Source organism: Pagrus pagrus (assembly GCF_965226575.1).
Source record: "Pagrus pagrus genome assembly, chromosome: 23".
Classification (NCBI taxonomy): Eukaryota; Metazoa; Chordata; class Actinopteri; order Spariformes; family Sparidae; genus Pagrus; species Pagrus pagrus.
The window spans coordinates 13003072-13018725 of NC_140205.1; the positions used below are offsets into that span (position 1 = coordinate 13003072).

The 15654-nt window shown below is 41.1% G+C and overlaps 1 protein-coding gene across 14 annotated transcripts in view; it reads right to left on the reverse strand.

The window, feature by feature from the left end:
- Window positions 1-408: 408 nt before the first annotated feature.
- The window catches only part of foxp2 (forkhead box P2), a 106116-nt gene continuing 90870 nt past the window's right edge, over window positions 409-15654 (reverse strand). For 13 of the 14 annotated variants that reach the window (XM_084345519.1, XM_084345515.1, XM_084345523.1 and 10 more), the window contains 5 exons: window positions 15476-15577; window positions 12924-13045; window positions 12637-12706; window positions 11511-11818; window positions 409-4208 (listed from right to left, as the gene is read on the reverse strand). In XM_084345519.1, the coding sequence (XP_084201645.1) occupies window positions 4064-4208; window positions 11511-11818; window positions 12637-12706; window positions 12924-13045; window positions 15476-15577 (747 nt within the window). In that variant the 3' untranslated portion in view covers window positions 409-4063. Of the gene's footprint in view, window positions 4209-11510; window positions 11819-12636; window positions 12707-12923; window positions 13046-15475; window positions 15578-15654 lie in introns of those variants that run through there. The other variant, XR_014621520.1, reaches the window with a different exon arrangement.

Below are 15654 nucleotides of genomic sequence, written 5' to 3' on the forward strand. Positions count from 1 at the left end.
AAATGAAATCCTAGCCGGGCCTAGTCGCTCCTTACAAAAAGGCGTACACAGCAGTGTTTCCGTGTATACTGGGACATGCTTGTGGTACATGAAAGCAGTGGACTTGAATCATACAAAGGCTAAACCCATTACAGGTCCAGAGGGGTGGGCAATACAGTGCCTTGTCCCGCTCTTCTAAACAAGACTCTAGGTGCTGCAAGCTGGAACAAAGCCTTGTAACATATACATTAAACTTTAATTGTTTTTTCCAACCCCTTCCCTTCACATCTCTGAAGTAGCAGCTCCTGAAACGTTAAAAGTGTAATGCCAGCTAGATTTTCATGGCTGTGCCTTTGTAGAATAAAAGATATATGTGTAACAGTGGAGGGGGAGAAAAAAAAAATACTCTCTGATGCTGGAGGTAGACAGTTGCTTTTCAAATTCCAAGTTTTGGTCCTTTATTTTATTCAGCAGTGAAATGCCATGAATACAGAAAATAATAACGTCTGTTACAATTCTCAACCATGACCTTCTAATGTCAGAGAACCTTTAACGTATGGACACAGTACACAGTAATGAAAAGTATCAAAAAAAGTAGTTGAATCTCGATCATAAAGGAAATGAAACGAAACAAAAAGTCTTCACCAATTACATAAACATATGTTTGCTACAGTCCCAATTTACTGTATACATAGGGGGATCATATTCCCAATTATTAGAGAAGGATAGCAGTAGAAAGGATACATGACTCAACTGCCAGACATAATGCTTCATAAAGTATGCACAGAGGTACAAGCAATAAATACACACATTAGGTTAAGCCTTACAGCTACGCAAAGCAGATGCAGAAAAAGCAGGTTTGCTATTCTTAGCGAGCAATGAGAGAGAAACAGTAAAAATTCAGGTAAGTCAGAAAAGAAACACTGAGATTTTTTTTCCTCTTAGAAAAAAGTCTGGTAAATTTATGGGTCCACCAACATTTTTTTTTTTTTTACATAAGTATGCACAGTTATCAAAATACAGACAAAATCAACCCAGAAAATCCAGACAATCCTAAAATCTAGTGGAGGAGCAGATCGCAGTTCTGGAGGTCTTTCTGGTATTATGTGCAAGCAACTATTTTAGACATTTTTTTACTTAATTTATACAAAACCCATGCAAATCTACAGGTAATATGCATTCTGTGGCTGACAGGTTTTATCCCTCCCAAAACAGTATATCTGAGGTAATGCACTCCTATGCATTGTACGTACATTTAGGCCATCGTCCCGATGATTTTTATTATATTCTTTTTATTGGTTCTTGTTTCCAGTCCACCAAATGATTTTTAGACATGCATTTTTAAAACACAATATTCCCTTACAGGTAATCTATACATTATCATTCTACAAATGTTTGAGGACAACCTATTACAATGCAAATCTTCCATATCTTGACGCAGGGAATGTAAACGTTGGTTGGAGCCACGTCCTATGAGACAAGCGTAGTAAAGTGTAACAGCTCTTGTGGCGTTCTAATAACTCGTGCAATCTGTCATAATTGTTCTGAATTTTTGTTGTGCAGAGGTAGAAGCTTTTCGAAAGCCTTTTTGGGTGTAAGTGGGAGAACCCTTTTTTTTTTTTTTTGAAAGACGCAGCGTCCTTTTTATTTGGTGTGATAAGATTATTAAGAACGTCGTCTTCAAGTCGTTTTGCTGACTCCAGCTAAGTATTGAAGGGATAAGCTTTGTTCCTGGGCCCAGTACCCTCTTGACGTAGAACTGGCATGTATGTGTGTGCGCGTGAGTGAGTGTGTGTGTTTGTACAGTACTGCACGTGTCTGTGTGTTAAGCTCTTACAGCCAGTTTCTTGGCTTGGCACAACACCCGAAAACAACATATGCACAGTGTCTCCACTTTGGTCCAAGCAGGCAGACGCGTCGCTCGTTACAGCACGATACAAAGCCACTCGTCGGTTCTTTGACAGCGTGCGTGTTCTGCAGCTGGAGAGTTAACTGAAACAAGAAAGTTGGCAAAAAGCTCGGGGTCTGTCTGTGTGTGTGTGTTTGTGTGTGTCTGTTCGCGCACAGGGTGTGTGTGGTTGTTTTCTAAGCATTTCTTTATCCCATACAAGAGGAGGCAGAATTTTGTGTAACTTTGGTTTACTGAAAACAGAAATGACCATTAAAGCAACAACACTTTTCTAGATGACATTAGCTGTGAGGGAAATGACGGGACGTAGTCTCCACAACAACTCTTTAGTCTCTAAGTGTGTTAGAAAAAGCTGGCTACCTATACAGAGTACATCAGTGGCGACACCGGTTGTATCTATATAGTTTAGAAGCTATGAACCACACAACGAGTGTCTGATGTTAAAGCAAATATCACCTAGAAAAGGTTAACTTTCACCTAAGATATCCTCTTCTGCAATGGCTATTATTATTTGCTTTTACATGGTAACCAAGCCACATCATTTCATATCAACTTGAAATTATGACTTATTTGGCTTCACTAGATATTTTTCATGTTTGGTTAGCGATGTTTTCAGTTTCGGTTTTCGACGCGGCTCGGAACAAAAAAAAGAAAAGAAAAAAATAAAAGCCACAGAAATAAGACGTGACATTATTTTGACAGTCCCACTTAGAACATTACATATTTACCAGGTTAGAAAAACAAAATTGTAAAAAAAAAAGAAAACAATGACTTCTGATGTGTTCAATGCGTAACCAAAGTAAACAAAAAGTAAAGTCACAACAACACAATGTTTCTGCACTTCCATTGAATACACAAATGTCTTGTTTTGGTCATCATCCACTTTAACAGTTAGCTGCTCTCTACCAGTCAAAGCACAAAAAAATGCCTGCAGTTCAAATATCACATCACCTTTTTTTTACCTAACAGTACGTCTGGCAGAAAATCTTCAAAGTGGACGCTCTATGAGTTATCAAATTACACATCAAAATCAGCATTTATTCCCCCTCTCTCTTACTCGTCGTGATCATCTTTGTATAGGGCTAAATGAAACAATCCCAGAGGTTATTCGAAGGTAGTTTGCGGAACGAAAGCTTCTCTTTGTACTAGTTTAAAGTCACAGAAGGCTGACCAAGAGGAGTTTGGTGGCTTCTGTCTATAAGCTATTGGCCATTGCTAGTGTTGGCTTTGGTTTCTAGCTGTTGCCTGTGACTGTTTGCAGGTAGACAAAGCTTTAGAACGAGGAGGTAAGGAGAACAGCAAGAAGAAAATTATGCAGAGATGCATTTGTTTTGTAAATGGTGCTTTACACAAACTGTTTTTTTTTCCCCAACTGAATTTCCAGTTCTTTTTACTTTTAATCACAAACAGATAATAGACTGGAAGCCAACTTTTTTCTTTTTTTTTTCTCTTTTTTTTTTCTCTGGACAGCTGCAACAACAGTTTTGGTACCGCGGTTCCGTTAATGGTGTGATTCAGGGAATGGCATTTACAGTTGGTGGTGTCGAAAATCATATTCTGAAATTAACGATGGTAAAAAAAAGAAGAAAAAAGAAAATAGCTAAAAATAATATACTGGTTTTCATAATAGTAGCAACATACAGGCAGTGACACAAATTTCTGAGACTACTCCTGTGCAAATGATAACAGAGCAACAACTTGAATTGAACCAGCAATTGTCTCTAGACATTAACAACTACTGGGGGTCGGGTTATTCACAAACATAAAACGTCTTCCTTTTTGGCAGTATATGAGGCCGCTAGCTTTCAACGGAACATGATTTGCTCATTTGTTTCAGGTTTTTTTCCCCCTATCCATGAGTCCATCATCCTTGTACTGTATGTGGCCACGCCATCTCTAATGAAATAGGTCTCGAAGAGTTAATTTTTTTTTTAATCAGACATCTCATGCCTGTCATGTTTGGGGATCCCAAAGGGCTGCAACAAAGAGTTCCTTTGGAACGGTCTCCGTCCGGATGCATGCTCAATAAATAGTCCCAGTGGTGAGAGAGACGAAGAGAGAGTCAGCTGTGGTTTGCTTGGACTGTGGAGTGGTTTCTTAGTCTTGCAGGAGGTCTGTGTGAGAGAAACAGTGCGGCTGGGTGAAGGGATACGTTGACCAAAAACTGTATCCTAGTCACTCCAGGTCTTCTGATAAGTTCCCTTCCTCCAGCTCCCGGTCATCGTCCAGCTCCGGACTGTGATTGGCTGTCGTCACCAGTGACATCGGACAGTCGTCGTCATCCATGTTGAGTGGCTCCTCCTTCACGTGAACTTGTGGCCTGTGACACAATCACATTTGGGATGAATGTTAGATTTTTATACGTACAAATTCCTGCAGCCAATAGCACTTGTTTGACCAAGAACTCAAAATGTACAGTTATTAGAAAACAATAAGGAGTAGAAAGACAATAAATTAAAGGTACACTGTAGATTTATTTTCTTGTTGTTTTCATGCCTGAATAAACAGACTGACCTTCAAGGACAACATACTTTCATACTGTTTTACTTTGTTCATATTTGGCGGACCCTGCCACCTTTTCAGCTTCAAACAGTGCTCTTAGAACAGCTTGTTTATTCAGTTATGGAAAAGATAAATGTTTCTGAGTTTGGCTTACTGAGTTTGAATTTCTTCAACGACATAGTAAAATACTAATTATCACTATAAAATAATATGTCGTATATAATATGTCTGCAACTAAGGATTATTTTCACTGTTGGTTTATCGTTTGATTATTTTCCTGATAAATTGATTGTTTGGTCTATAAAATGTCAGAAAAAGATGAAAATTGTCTATCAGTATTTCCAAAGCCCAATTTAAACGTCCTCAAATGTCTTTCTTTGTCCACAACCCAAAGTTATTCTGATTACTATCATAGAGGAGCAAAGAAACCAAAGAAATTGAATAATATTTTCTTCTTTTTGTGTAAAAATAACAGTTTGTGATTAATTAAATAGTTAGCAACTAATTGATTGATCATTACAGCTGTAGTATGTTAAAAAAAGAAAGGGTTTCTGGTCGTTAGTTCCCTTTACTGCGCACAGAATACACAACGTGCTGTTCGGCAAACAGATAAATATTATGGTGCATCAAAAAAACAGGCATATAACAGCCATTACATGCATTATCTAGTGAAAGTAACAACCATGTTGTTTGTGAGACGCTAATTCGACATGATGCCTCACGTCTACTGTAAGTAAGCGCATGAAAATTGCATGAAAAACATGGCCCCTGTAAGGCCGATAAGCTGTGATGTTCCAGACATGTTTGGCATTTAAAAGTTTACTGATGACACCAGGTTGAAATACATGAAAAAGGAAAAAGGGAAGAAGGAAAAAAAAACAGGCCACATGATAAATAATGGAGAATTTCTCATCCCTGAGCCCCCTGGAGCAAAGGCAGAGGAGAGGCTTTTTTATCTAGTTAATAGAAAGCGCAGCCACTCGTTAATATGCAGGGGCTGTGCATGTCGCTCCTCAAGAGGAAAAACCGGCAGCTAGGTTCTGCCATTAATCAACTTCAGCCCCGGCAGTTCGCTCGGACACCATGATACATGTTTTTAACTCTAAATGGATGAATATCTTTAGCCACTGTCAATAAGCGCTGGGCAGGAAGCAGCAGAAGCAGCGCTGCGAGCAGGACGCCTTTCCCTTCACAACAACACAGGAGTGGGCGGAAAGAGAAAAAAGTGTTGGGCGACTAACAAGAATAATAATGCTGTCACACACAAACAAGGCATAACATGATCTGGGGCCCTAGTCGGGGAGAGGGGTTTGTGCCACGATGATAAATCTGACAAAACCTAATTATTTCTGACACATCGGATGCATCAGAAAATCCCCCAAGACTTTGAAAGAGGGGAGTGGGGAGAGAGAGAGGGAGACTTGTGGTGGTACGTTAGGACTCGTCTCATAGCCTCTCTCCTGGGCTGCCTTCATCAGTGGAAAGGAGGGGTGGGGGTGGTGGTGGTGGGGCTTTGAATTTGAAAAGAATTTTAAAAGGTACAGATGGCTTTAATATTCAGAGCCAAATACTGTAAATTAATATTCTGATGTGGTGGGATGAAGAGAGGAGGCTGATCTTAGCAGGATGCAAGCGGAGCGATGAATATTTCTGTTTCTGCTCCTCGAGATTCACGTAGGCAGCGAGAGGCAGAGGAAAAACACCTCGGCCAGAGGTTACAGCGAGAGAGAAACACCAACTCTGCTGCCTCTGACCTGGCAACACGCCGTCTGCTCAATGACTCATTCTGACAAAGGAGTCGATTCTATTGTTGTTTTGCAAAAAAAATAAAATATAAAAGTATAATTAGACCATGCTCATTTAAATGTTAGTTAATGAAATCCTTATAAGAGATCTGAGATTTTCTTAGACAATACAACTAAAGCTGAAACTGATAAATTAGACAATAAAAAGATAATTTTATCAGGAACAGCTTTTATAGTTTATCATTTATGAGCAAAAATGCCAATAATTCTCTGTCTCCAGCTGTTAAAACGTGGTAATTGGCTCTTTTTATCACTGCAAATTGAAAATATTTGGGCTTTGAAGCAACTTGAAGACCTCTATTTGGACTCAAAGAGGTACTTTTTCCTATTATATGGCTTTTTATAGAGCAGATTCGAGTAGATTAAACATTTGATTGAAACAAAAGCTGATGAATTAATTCATAATCAAAACAATTGTTAACATTTGTAAATTGATATGTTTGCTACTTTAAAAATTAAACCACCATCAAAAAGGTAAAGAATAAAAGTTGCCTTTTGGCTAATTCTTGCAGTTTTATACATGTATCACCATGTGTTATATTCATTTGCGCTGTCCTTTTTTAAATAAACTAAACTAGACTAAACTAAATAAATAGAGGTACATGGTATCACTTTAAGTTCCCCCATTTAGCATCTATAAGAAGCATACAAATGTTTAATAAACTGTTTATAACTCATGATAATACAGTTGGACCAACCAATACTATCGACTGATATTGGCCTATCACAGGTGTACTGAATCAGTGTATATGCTGTTGATATCGACCAATATGAAAACATTTGGTTTTAAAGAACACAGTGCAGAAAACGATGCTTGGGGTGATTTGTCATTTGCAATTTCCAGTGAAGTTTACCGTTTCAGGCCACTGATGTCGTTTTAGACAAATGTATTGTTAAACTGTAAAACATCCTGCATCCATTACATATTTTGTGTAGTTGTAGTGTTTAATAGCCCCATTTGAGGGATCACTGCAAAAAATGCGTGCATGTGTCAGCAGATAAATCGATATTGGAACTTTTTACTTCACTATCAGCCATAAAAACTGTATCAGTTGGGCTCTAAAAATAAAGTTTTTGTATGTATTTTAGTGTGTTTTGTTACAGAATTGTGTTCAAGATGTAGATGAAGATACAATAGATGGTACCCAACATGAATAAACGCACACATGTAATACACCCACCCTCTCTACCTGCCTACTGCTGAGTATGTAGTGTATGACAATAAAGACTGTGAAACTGATAAAAACAAAAGGTGAAAGTAATAATGGACAGTGGAGGGGGCAGCCACATTTTGTTGAATGTTGACTCTCGGTTCTTCAGAGTGAACCTTATTTTCTCGAGGTGAAGGGTATTGGTCATTTCAGTGAGCCACAGTTTTAATTCTGCCCTCAGGAGGAGTTGTAGTCCAATTCATTAATACTTGGATAATGCTCCCACAGCTTGGTTCTCTTAACAAATCCTGATCATCCTTTAAACACCGTGACTTAAAAATCTAAATCTATGTGTACTTGAATGCATCACATCGATCAACTGACAGGGCTAAATGTGAGCTGTACCACAAAACGAAGCTCTCTGCTGTTATCTGAATATGCAGCTCATTAGGTGTTTGTGTGGCTTTGAAGAAAAATATGCAAGAGCATATTCACAGGCCGGAGCTTTCTGACACTTTATTAAAAGATGTGGATGAGCCATTTAGTGCTTAATGGCTAGCTGCCATTATGGAGTCACTCAGGAGTAAAACACTGGACTTTGCGGTGTAATAAATATGTGGTGCTTTGCGCATGTGTGTGTGTGTGTGCGTGTTCTCGAGATGCCTGCTCTCACATCAATCGGAGATTAGCACCAGCAATCATGCAGAGGTATGTCAGGGATGCAAATAAGGTCATTAGTCCACGGGCCTAATGGTAGGTTGAGGGGGGGGACAGGAGAGGTGGTGTGGCGGGGAGGGAGGAAGACGAGAGGAGGGTAGTGGGGGTAGGAGAGGGAGGCGAAGGAAGCGAGGGCGAGGCATCAAAGACATTCATAACATCTCACTATGATTCATTAACTAACACCAAAGTGGGGTGGTCACCAAACAATTAGATGAGACAGCAGCACAAGATGCAGCTGATAAAATAAAGTGATATTAAAACTTGCTTTGATTGGAGTGCAGGATGAAGTTGGTTACTAGGGATGCAACTAATGAATATTTTCTTTATCGATTGATTGTTTTGTCTATAAAATGTAACAAAAATTGTGAAAGATCACAATTTCTTATTTAATTTTTAAGAAATTAAAAATCTAAATTCTCTGATTGCAGCTCTTAAAGAGGCACTATGTAGTTTGAGAAGAAATTCAAACTCAGTCACAGAAGTAACGACAAAGTGCACCTTTAAATGTGAATATTGTCTGGTTTCCTTACTCCTCTCTGACAGTGAACTGAATATCTTTGGGTTGTGGACATATAAAGACATTTGAGGGGCCCAACTTGGGCTTTGGGAAACACTAATCAACATTTTTCACAATTTTCTGGCATTGTAGTCCAAACAACTGATCAATTTATCAAAAAATAATCAACTATGAAAACAGTTATTAGGTGTAGCCCTACTTCAGATTGTTTCGTTGGTCTACTCAACAGTCCCAAACCCAAACACTTCATTTACAGTCATAATTGACAGAGAAAGCAGCAAATCTGTACATTAACAAAGCTTGAGCCAGCAAATGTTTGACATTTTTGCTTGAAAAATGGCTGAAATTATTATATTTCTTCCAATCAACTAACTGACTCAAATATTCTCCACTGGTTGTTTTAATTTTGTGTGAGGCAGCACATTTGCTCACATTAGAAGACCCTAATTTACAGTTTTACTCATTTCTGGTTTATAGTACTACTTCTTTTAAGCATAGCCCTTAGGGTGTACATGAGTGTATTGCACATGCATACACACACATGCATGCGCACACACACACCCAGCGTGGCCTGGGGCGATCTGGTTTGCGGTTAAGCAGATAGCATTAACCTTTAGACGTTGAGGGGAAGGCGAGGTTTGTCTAATTGTTGGATTGCCTCGGTTGTGCCGAGGAGTCCTCTCCTGAGAAAGGCCCTTCAAGGTGATGTACTATTTAGTTTAGTGCTACGAGCCGCTCCATTATTTAAACAACATCCTGGAAAAGCCAGTCATGAAAAACACATTTCTTCCATTTTGAGGTTGTCGTAGCTGTGTAAAGGCAGGCGGGGATGGAAGGAGGGAGGGAGGGACGGATGAATGCGTCTCATCCTCCGTAGCCACTCATGTCGGTGTCAAGGCGGCGTGGCCAGAGAGGAGGAGAAAGCGAGTGAGAAAGAGAAAGTCAATGCCGTCCGGTTACTAAAAGTTAAATGAGCTGAGGGAGTGGTAACACTGGGATTCTGTCGAGAGCTGGGCAGATTTGCTCCACTTAACACCCCATTTCAGAGAGGGGTAAACACGTCCAAATAGATTAATGTATAGACGTGTGGTCGGGCTAACCAAACACTCTTCTGGTCTCACTCAGAGAGGAGTGCATCCTTTATCCATTACAGAAGTGGTTGGCTGATGTCGGCTGACTTTGCAACACGAGCTTTGATGGACAGAAGAAGAGAATCGTTGATGTGTAATTTCTGTTTTTTTCTGAGAATGGGCCCCATGTGTGCGTTTCCCTTTGGGATGCACCGATATATTGTCTGAACATCGGTATCGGTATCGATATTCAGCACGTTGACTAATATCAGCAAGTCGGACATCTACCAATGGCAGAGGTCCATGTTTATCTGATCACATTTTTGCTGGCACATTCATGAGCGACTTGCTTGTGACATCCCTGCCATCAGTTTGTAAGACTATGAAAGGTACTGAACATTTTTTATCATTAACTATGTAGTTGGATAATAATGCTTTTGAAGCAGTAACTTGTCAAAAAGCTGAGAAGATTCTATTAAACATCGTTTTGTAAGTTGGTATGATCAAATTTGTTCTCTTAAGATATTGTAATAAAGAGCTGAACTAATAAAAAAAGAAGTTTTTTAATCACTAAAGGGGGAATAAATAACAACAAGAGCAGAATAAACAACAACATAATCAACATCTATATCAGTATCGTCCCAGACTTCCACAATCTTTCCCTGCATGCTACAGTACCTTCACCACACTGCGGGCTCACGCAGACCTGTGTCACACCACTGGGCTCGGCTTGTTTCAGACATTTCCTGAAACTCGCGCATCAATTTTTCAAAAACACTCGCTTTCTGTCTCAACTCCATTAAAAACAGAGATGGGAAAAGGGGGCAGATTTTTAAAGTAATTAATGCTTCACTTGCTCAATATTAATAGCAACAGTCTTGCATAAAATATAGCAGCTAAACCCCTATAATGCAGACGGTGGTGTAATTAAAGAAGCACGTGTAATAGAGCCTATTTATAGATTCAGAACTAACTGTTATCCAAAACGTCAGGCTCACCTCAGGTAGGAGCACAGTGCCATTGAAAGCACTCTGCCTATGATACAATACATAGTAGAAAGTGAACCTTGCCCCCAGGTCATGGAGAACTGAAGAACATACTGGTACTGTGGGTTTAATATAAGGCAATTAAACTAACAAAGGGCGTAAGGACAGCGAGTGAGCTCAGTGTAGGAGAGGAGGTGGAGGTGGGGGGTTGAACATGTGGTGCATTCTTAGATAGCTCCTCATAAAAATGTGAGATGTGTGAGTCTGTGTGTGACACAATTATCTCTCAGATACTGCACTGAGAGAGCAGGGAGGGATTAGGGGTGAAAGGTGTTCACTCTGGTGGGGTGTCAGTGGACTCCATGGCTGTTGTTGGTTTAGAGTCAGAGTATTAGATCATAACCCAAACTTCAGAGTCTGAAGTTTGGGTTATGATCTAATCCTCGATTTATTTTCTCTTTTATATGATCAAAAATGCACCAATTAATTCTATTTTTTAAATTTAAACGGAAAATAATGAGCCCTAAACAGCAGAGCTTCAAAATTAATTTGAATGTTATTGAAATCACAGTATTGCCAAGTGCAGTATCCAAATCCCCTGAAGCTGCACAAATGTATGACAAAACAGCATCACAATGAAATACTGTAGTGCTGCAGAGATGCCTGCGCCAAAATATCTTTTAATCCAGATGTAAGAAAGAATGTTTGTTTGGTACAGACTCCAACAGATGTCACATATTCATGAATCAATTTATTTTTTACCACATTGTGCAGTCCTACCAGTTATCGTGTCATTATCATATAGCTGCATGCTTGTGTGTAGCTGCAACGCACACATTACACACTCCACACTCCATCTGGAGGAACTTACATGTGTGCTGGTGGGGAGTATCCGGGGCTGCTGTGTCCGTTGGTGTCCAGGTGGTCGAGCGAGCCGTTGAGCTCCTCGTGGGCCGAGTGCATCAGCATCGGGGGGCTGCCGCTCAGCGTACCTGGTGGGCTGATGCCCAGCAGTCCCGGCGGGCTCCCGCCCAACAGCCCTGGCGGACTCCCGCCCATCAGGCCGGACGGGTCACCGCCAAGGAGGCCGTGGCAGCTGCCTCCCATTGGGCCCGTGGAGCCGCTGTTCATGAGGCCGGGGGTCCCCAGCAAAGGCAGGGAGGTCTCTGCCAGGGCAGCCTGCAGGAGGAGACAGGGAGAAGGAGGATTAGAGTTTGCAGGGAGGTTGTTGGTAAGGCAGGTAAGGTGTTTGAGAGGAGGGGGGAGGAAAAACTGTCAGGTGAGGGAAAGATAAGATTTAACGTAGTAATTATTAAAACACAGTTGTCTCATGCTGTTGCAGGCTATTTTTCCCCCTGTGACACCTTCCTGACAACTACCTCCCCCCAGCTGCCATTCATATGCCCTTGTGTGGTGTGGCTATTTAAAAAAAAAAAAAAAAAACGTCCCCCTGAAAACTTTACCTCAAAATAATAAAAAACTCCTGACACTTTCGCCTGCTGCGCATTAAAGTTATATACAGTGATTAAATTTTTAAAGTTTTTGCCATGAGCACCTCGCCAGCGTACACTATGAAGCCAAATCATTTATGACAGCTTAGATAAATATTAATGCACATGCCCTTGCATTTGCACATGCCGCTATCAATCTAGGGTGGCTGCTGTAGCCGAAAGAGGAGGGAAAGAAGGAGGAAAGAGGGGAAAGAAGGAGGGAGAGCTGCTTCCTGCTCCGACCACAGGGTGGCCAACTGAGTCTGACTGCACAGGAGAGAGAGAGAGGAAGGGGTGAGAGAAGAGATATAGAAACACAAGAGCAGAGAAAGAGCCTGACAAAAGAAACTTGCTCTTATGAGTGTGAGTGCTAATGTGGAGGCCTATTGTTCACACTCATTCAGTCACTCAATTGGTCAATCAGTCAGGCAGCAGTCCTGCCTGTCAGTCACACACACACGCAGGCAGCCGGTGAGTCAGAGGTTCTCTGAGGCTTTTGGTTCGTACCTGTAAGCTGGCGTTTAGTGCAGTTCCATAACCAAGACTGGAGGGCAGGTTCTTGACAAGTGATGGGCTCCTGGAAACATAAGGGTAAGGAAATATCAGATATCAGTAACTAAAGAACAGAGACGAGACAGTATGTATAAAGAAAGAGAGGGGCAGAAAAGAGAGACAGACAGAGGTGTGTTTCAAAGAAGAGAAAGAACAGAATTTGGGGCCTCTGATTCACTATGATCCTCTAGATGTCATCGACCTTCAGATCTAGATCTGAGGCGAGGTGACAGAATTCGTACCCTGTGATCTTCTGCGACCTGCGTTTCTGGTACTCCACCTCGTCTACCGTCCACACCGCCCCCTTCACGTTCTCCACGCGCACAAAGCACTTGTGCAGACTGAGGTTGTGGCGGACGGCGTTCTGTAGAGACACAGGTCAGAGGGATGAGGTAAAACCAATCATATTCATTCATTAACTGTCAAGAAAAAAAAAAAAGAAGGCTTGGAAATTGAATTTTTTTTCTTGCATTTTGAAGAAATTCTTAACATTCACGCACCATTGATTTAATTAGTAAAAATTGAGTGAGAGCGAATGCTCTTACAAGTCCTGCACACAGTACATATCAATCAGAGTAAGTAGGCTAAAAGGAGGTAATCAGCATAGCGAATGGCTTATGGTGGTGACAGAAGTGGTAATGCCGGCCTTGATAATGGTGATGTCAGTAACCCTTTCTGCTCCAGAAAAAGCATTTCTCTTAATGGACACATCGCTTTAAAAGATGACAGAAAGACAGTCATCTGGAGGCCCTTTTGTCAGTGTGTGTGTGTGTGTGTGTTTGAGAGCGTGTGAATAAGGAGGATTAAGGTGAACTGTATGTGACATCTATATGTCCAAATATCCTCCATGTGGTGTCACATCTGGTGTTGACGACATGATTCCGTGACACGATTATCTGTCGAATTTATTATGCATTTAAATTAAATCACGCTATATCTGTCATACAGTAAACCGGTAAGGTGTTTTCATTAATTGCAAAAGAAGGAAAACCTATAGAATAAAAAGCCCTCTCATATTAATATGACCATATGACCATAATTAAAACATGCATCAGACTCTACAAATAATAACCTTGGCTTTAATATCCCTGCCTCTCATATTTATCATCTCCTTTAGCTTGCTGTGTACCGCTCCTTCTGCAAGAAAAGGGATTCAGAAAAAAAAGAAAAAGAAAAAAAAACTCATAAGCAGATCTCGCATCTGACCTGAAAATCCCAGGATTTGATTGATCTTAATGCCCATGGCTCTGAATATGATAATTTTAATATTAATGAGCAAATGAGCAGTTTTATTATGCATGCTATATAGTTAGAACTAATAAGCTTCTGGGGTGAGAGAAAAAGAGAGAGAGAGGGTGGGGTGGGGGGGTAGATCCTTCTTTTGAGCTGATGAGACCAAGCTGAGATATTAAACTACCTTTCATATCTTTCTTTTCTCCTATTTTTTTTTTTTTTTTTTAAAACAAATTCCCCCCGTTAATCAAATGACAAGCCCATCGCTGATCATCCCACTAATACTTACAAAGGGAATTGTGGAGCTGTAGATGTAAATAGATCACCTCGGTTATTGTGCGGGGCGGGAGACGCTGAGATATTTCTAATGTCATTGTGATATCATTGCTGTTGTACCGCAGGAACAAAGGAAACCAAAAAAAAAAGAAAGAAAAGATTCTAAAAAGGGGCATAAGCATGTGTTGTGTTGTTTAGTGCTGCGAATGTGACAACAGCCACATGAGAACATATCTTGTCACAACATTATTACGCAGCAAAACACGGCTCGTACTGTACCTAACAAACTGGAAAAGGGCACCGATCCTTTCTGCATGCCCTCCTGAATTGGTGATCACACGCCCATGTGCTTCATTTGCATCCCAAATCCAAATTAATTCACTTTGCTAAATCTAGTGCTGCGCCATGTCTTGCATACTGATGAGCGGCTGGTTTTGAGTTTTCCCTCCAGTCCTCTGTGCAGCCACAAAGGCTAAAAGGCGGCTAACGGATGACGCGCGGGGGCCACGGGATAAAACGCCGACGACGCTCGAGCGAGGCTTTCTTTATCAGCAGGCAGACACACTTCTGGTTAAAACGTGTGCTGCTGGAAGAGACATTTTTTACCATCTTTGTGAAGGCAGACAGGACAATAAAGTTGTCGGGACAGATATACAAATGGGCTCTTTTGTGAGGGTAAATAAAGAGTGCTCCCTCCATGACAGGCCAATTCTCACTTTCCTCGCTGCTTTAGTTCCACATGAACACACCCTTAACCCCTCTTTTAGACGCAGTGTATGTGTTTGTGGGTGTGTACATGTGAGCTCCTGTGTGCATGCGTCTACGGCCTCATGCGGCTGAGAGCTGGTTAACAGGCAAACAGCCATCTTTCTTCCTAATTAACCAATGATATGCGAGAGAAGGTGGTTTCAGGAGTAGGAGGTGGGGTGTCTCTGTTAACAAAAGGTGCTGATGATGGAGTGGCTGCTGTATAATTAGTGCGTCAGAGCACCTCTCCTCTCCACGCCAAGCCTCCGCTATTAATTGCACCAAATTAGAAAACGATATCTGAGGCAGAATAATTCTTTCGGCTGTCATTTCCAAACAGAAAAGGCAGAATGGCGGAAAAAATAAATAAGAGAAAGAGGGGGCTCCGCTGGAGAGGCTGAGTAAATATGTGCTTTACTTGAGGTTTTGTTTTCGACTTCACCAGCGAGATGAAGGAGTAGTCTTTACAGTAAGAGGAGTGAAAGGGCACAGCGGGGTGCAGGAGGTGGACGGCTGCGTGGGGGTTCATCAAGGTTACCTTCCAAGTTGCAGCATTGCGTCTGAAGTAGGCGAACGTGCGTGTGAACCAGCTGTAGATTTCATTAAGCGTTAACTGCATGTCGGCAGAGTCCATGATAGCCTGAAATGAGATGACATCAAATAATGGTTTACTAACGAGACCACGTAACTGACACACACACGCACACACAGCAACGG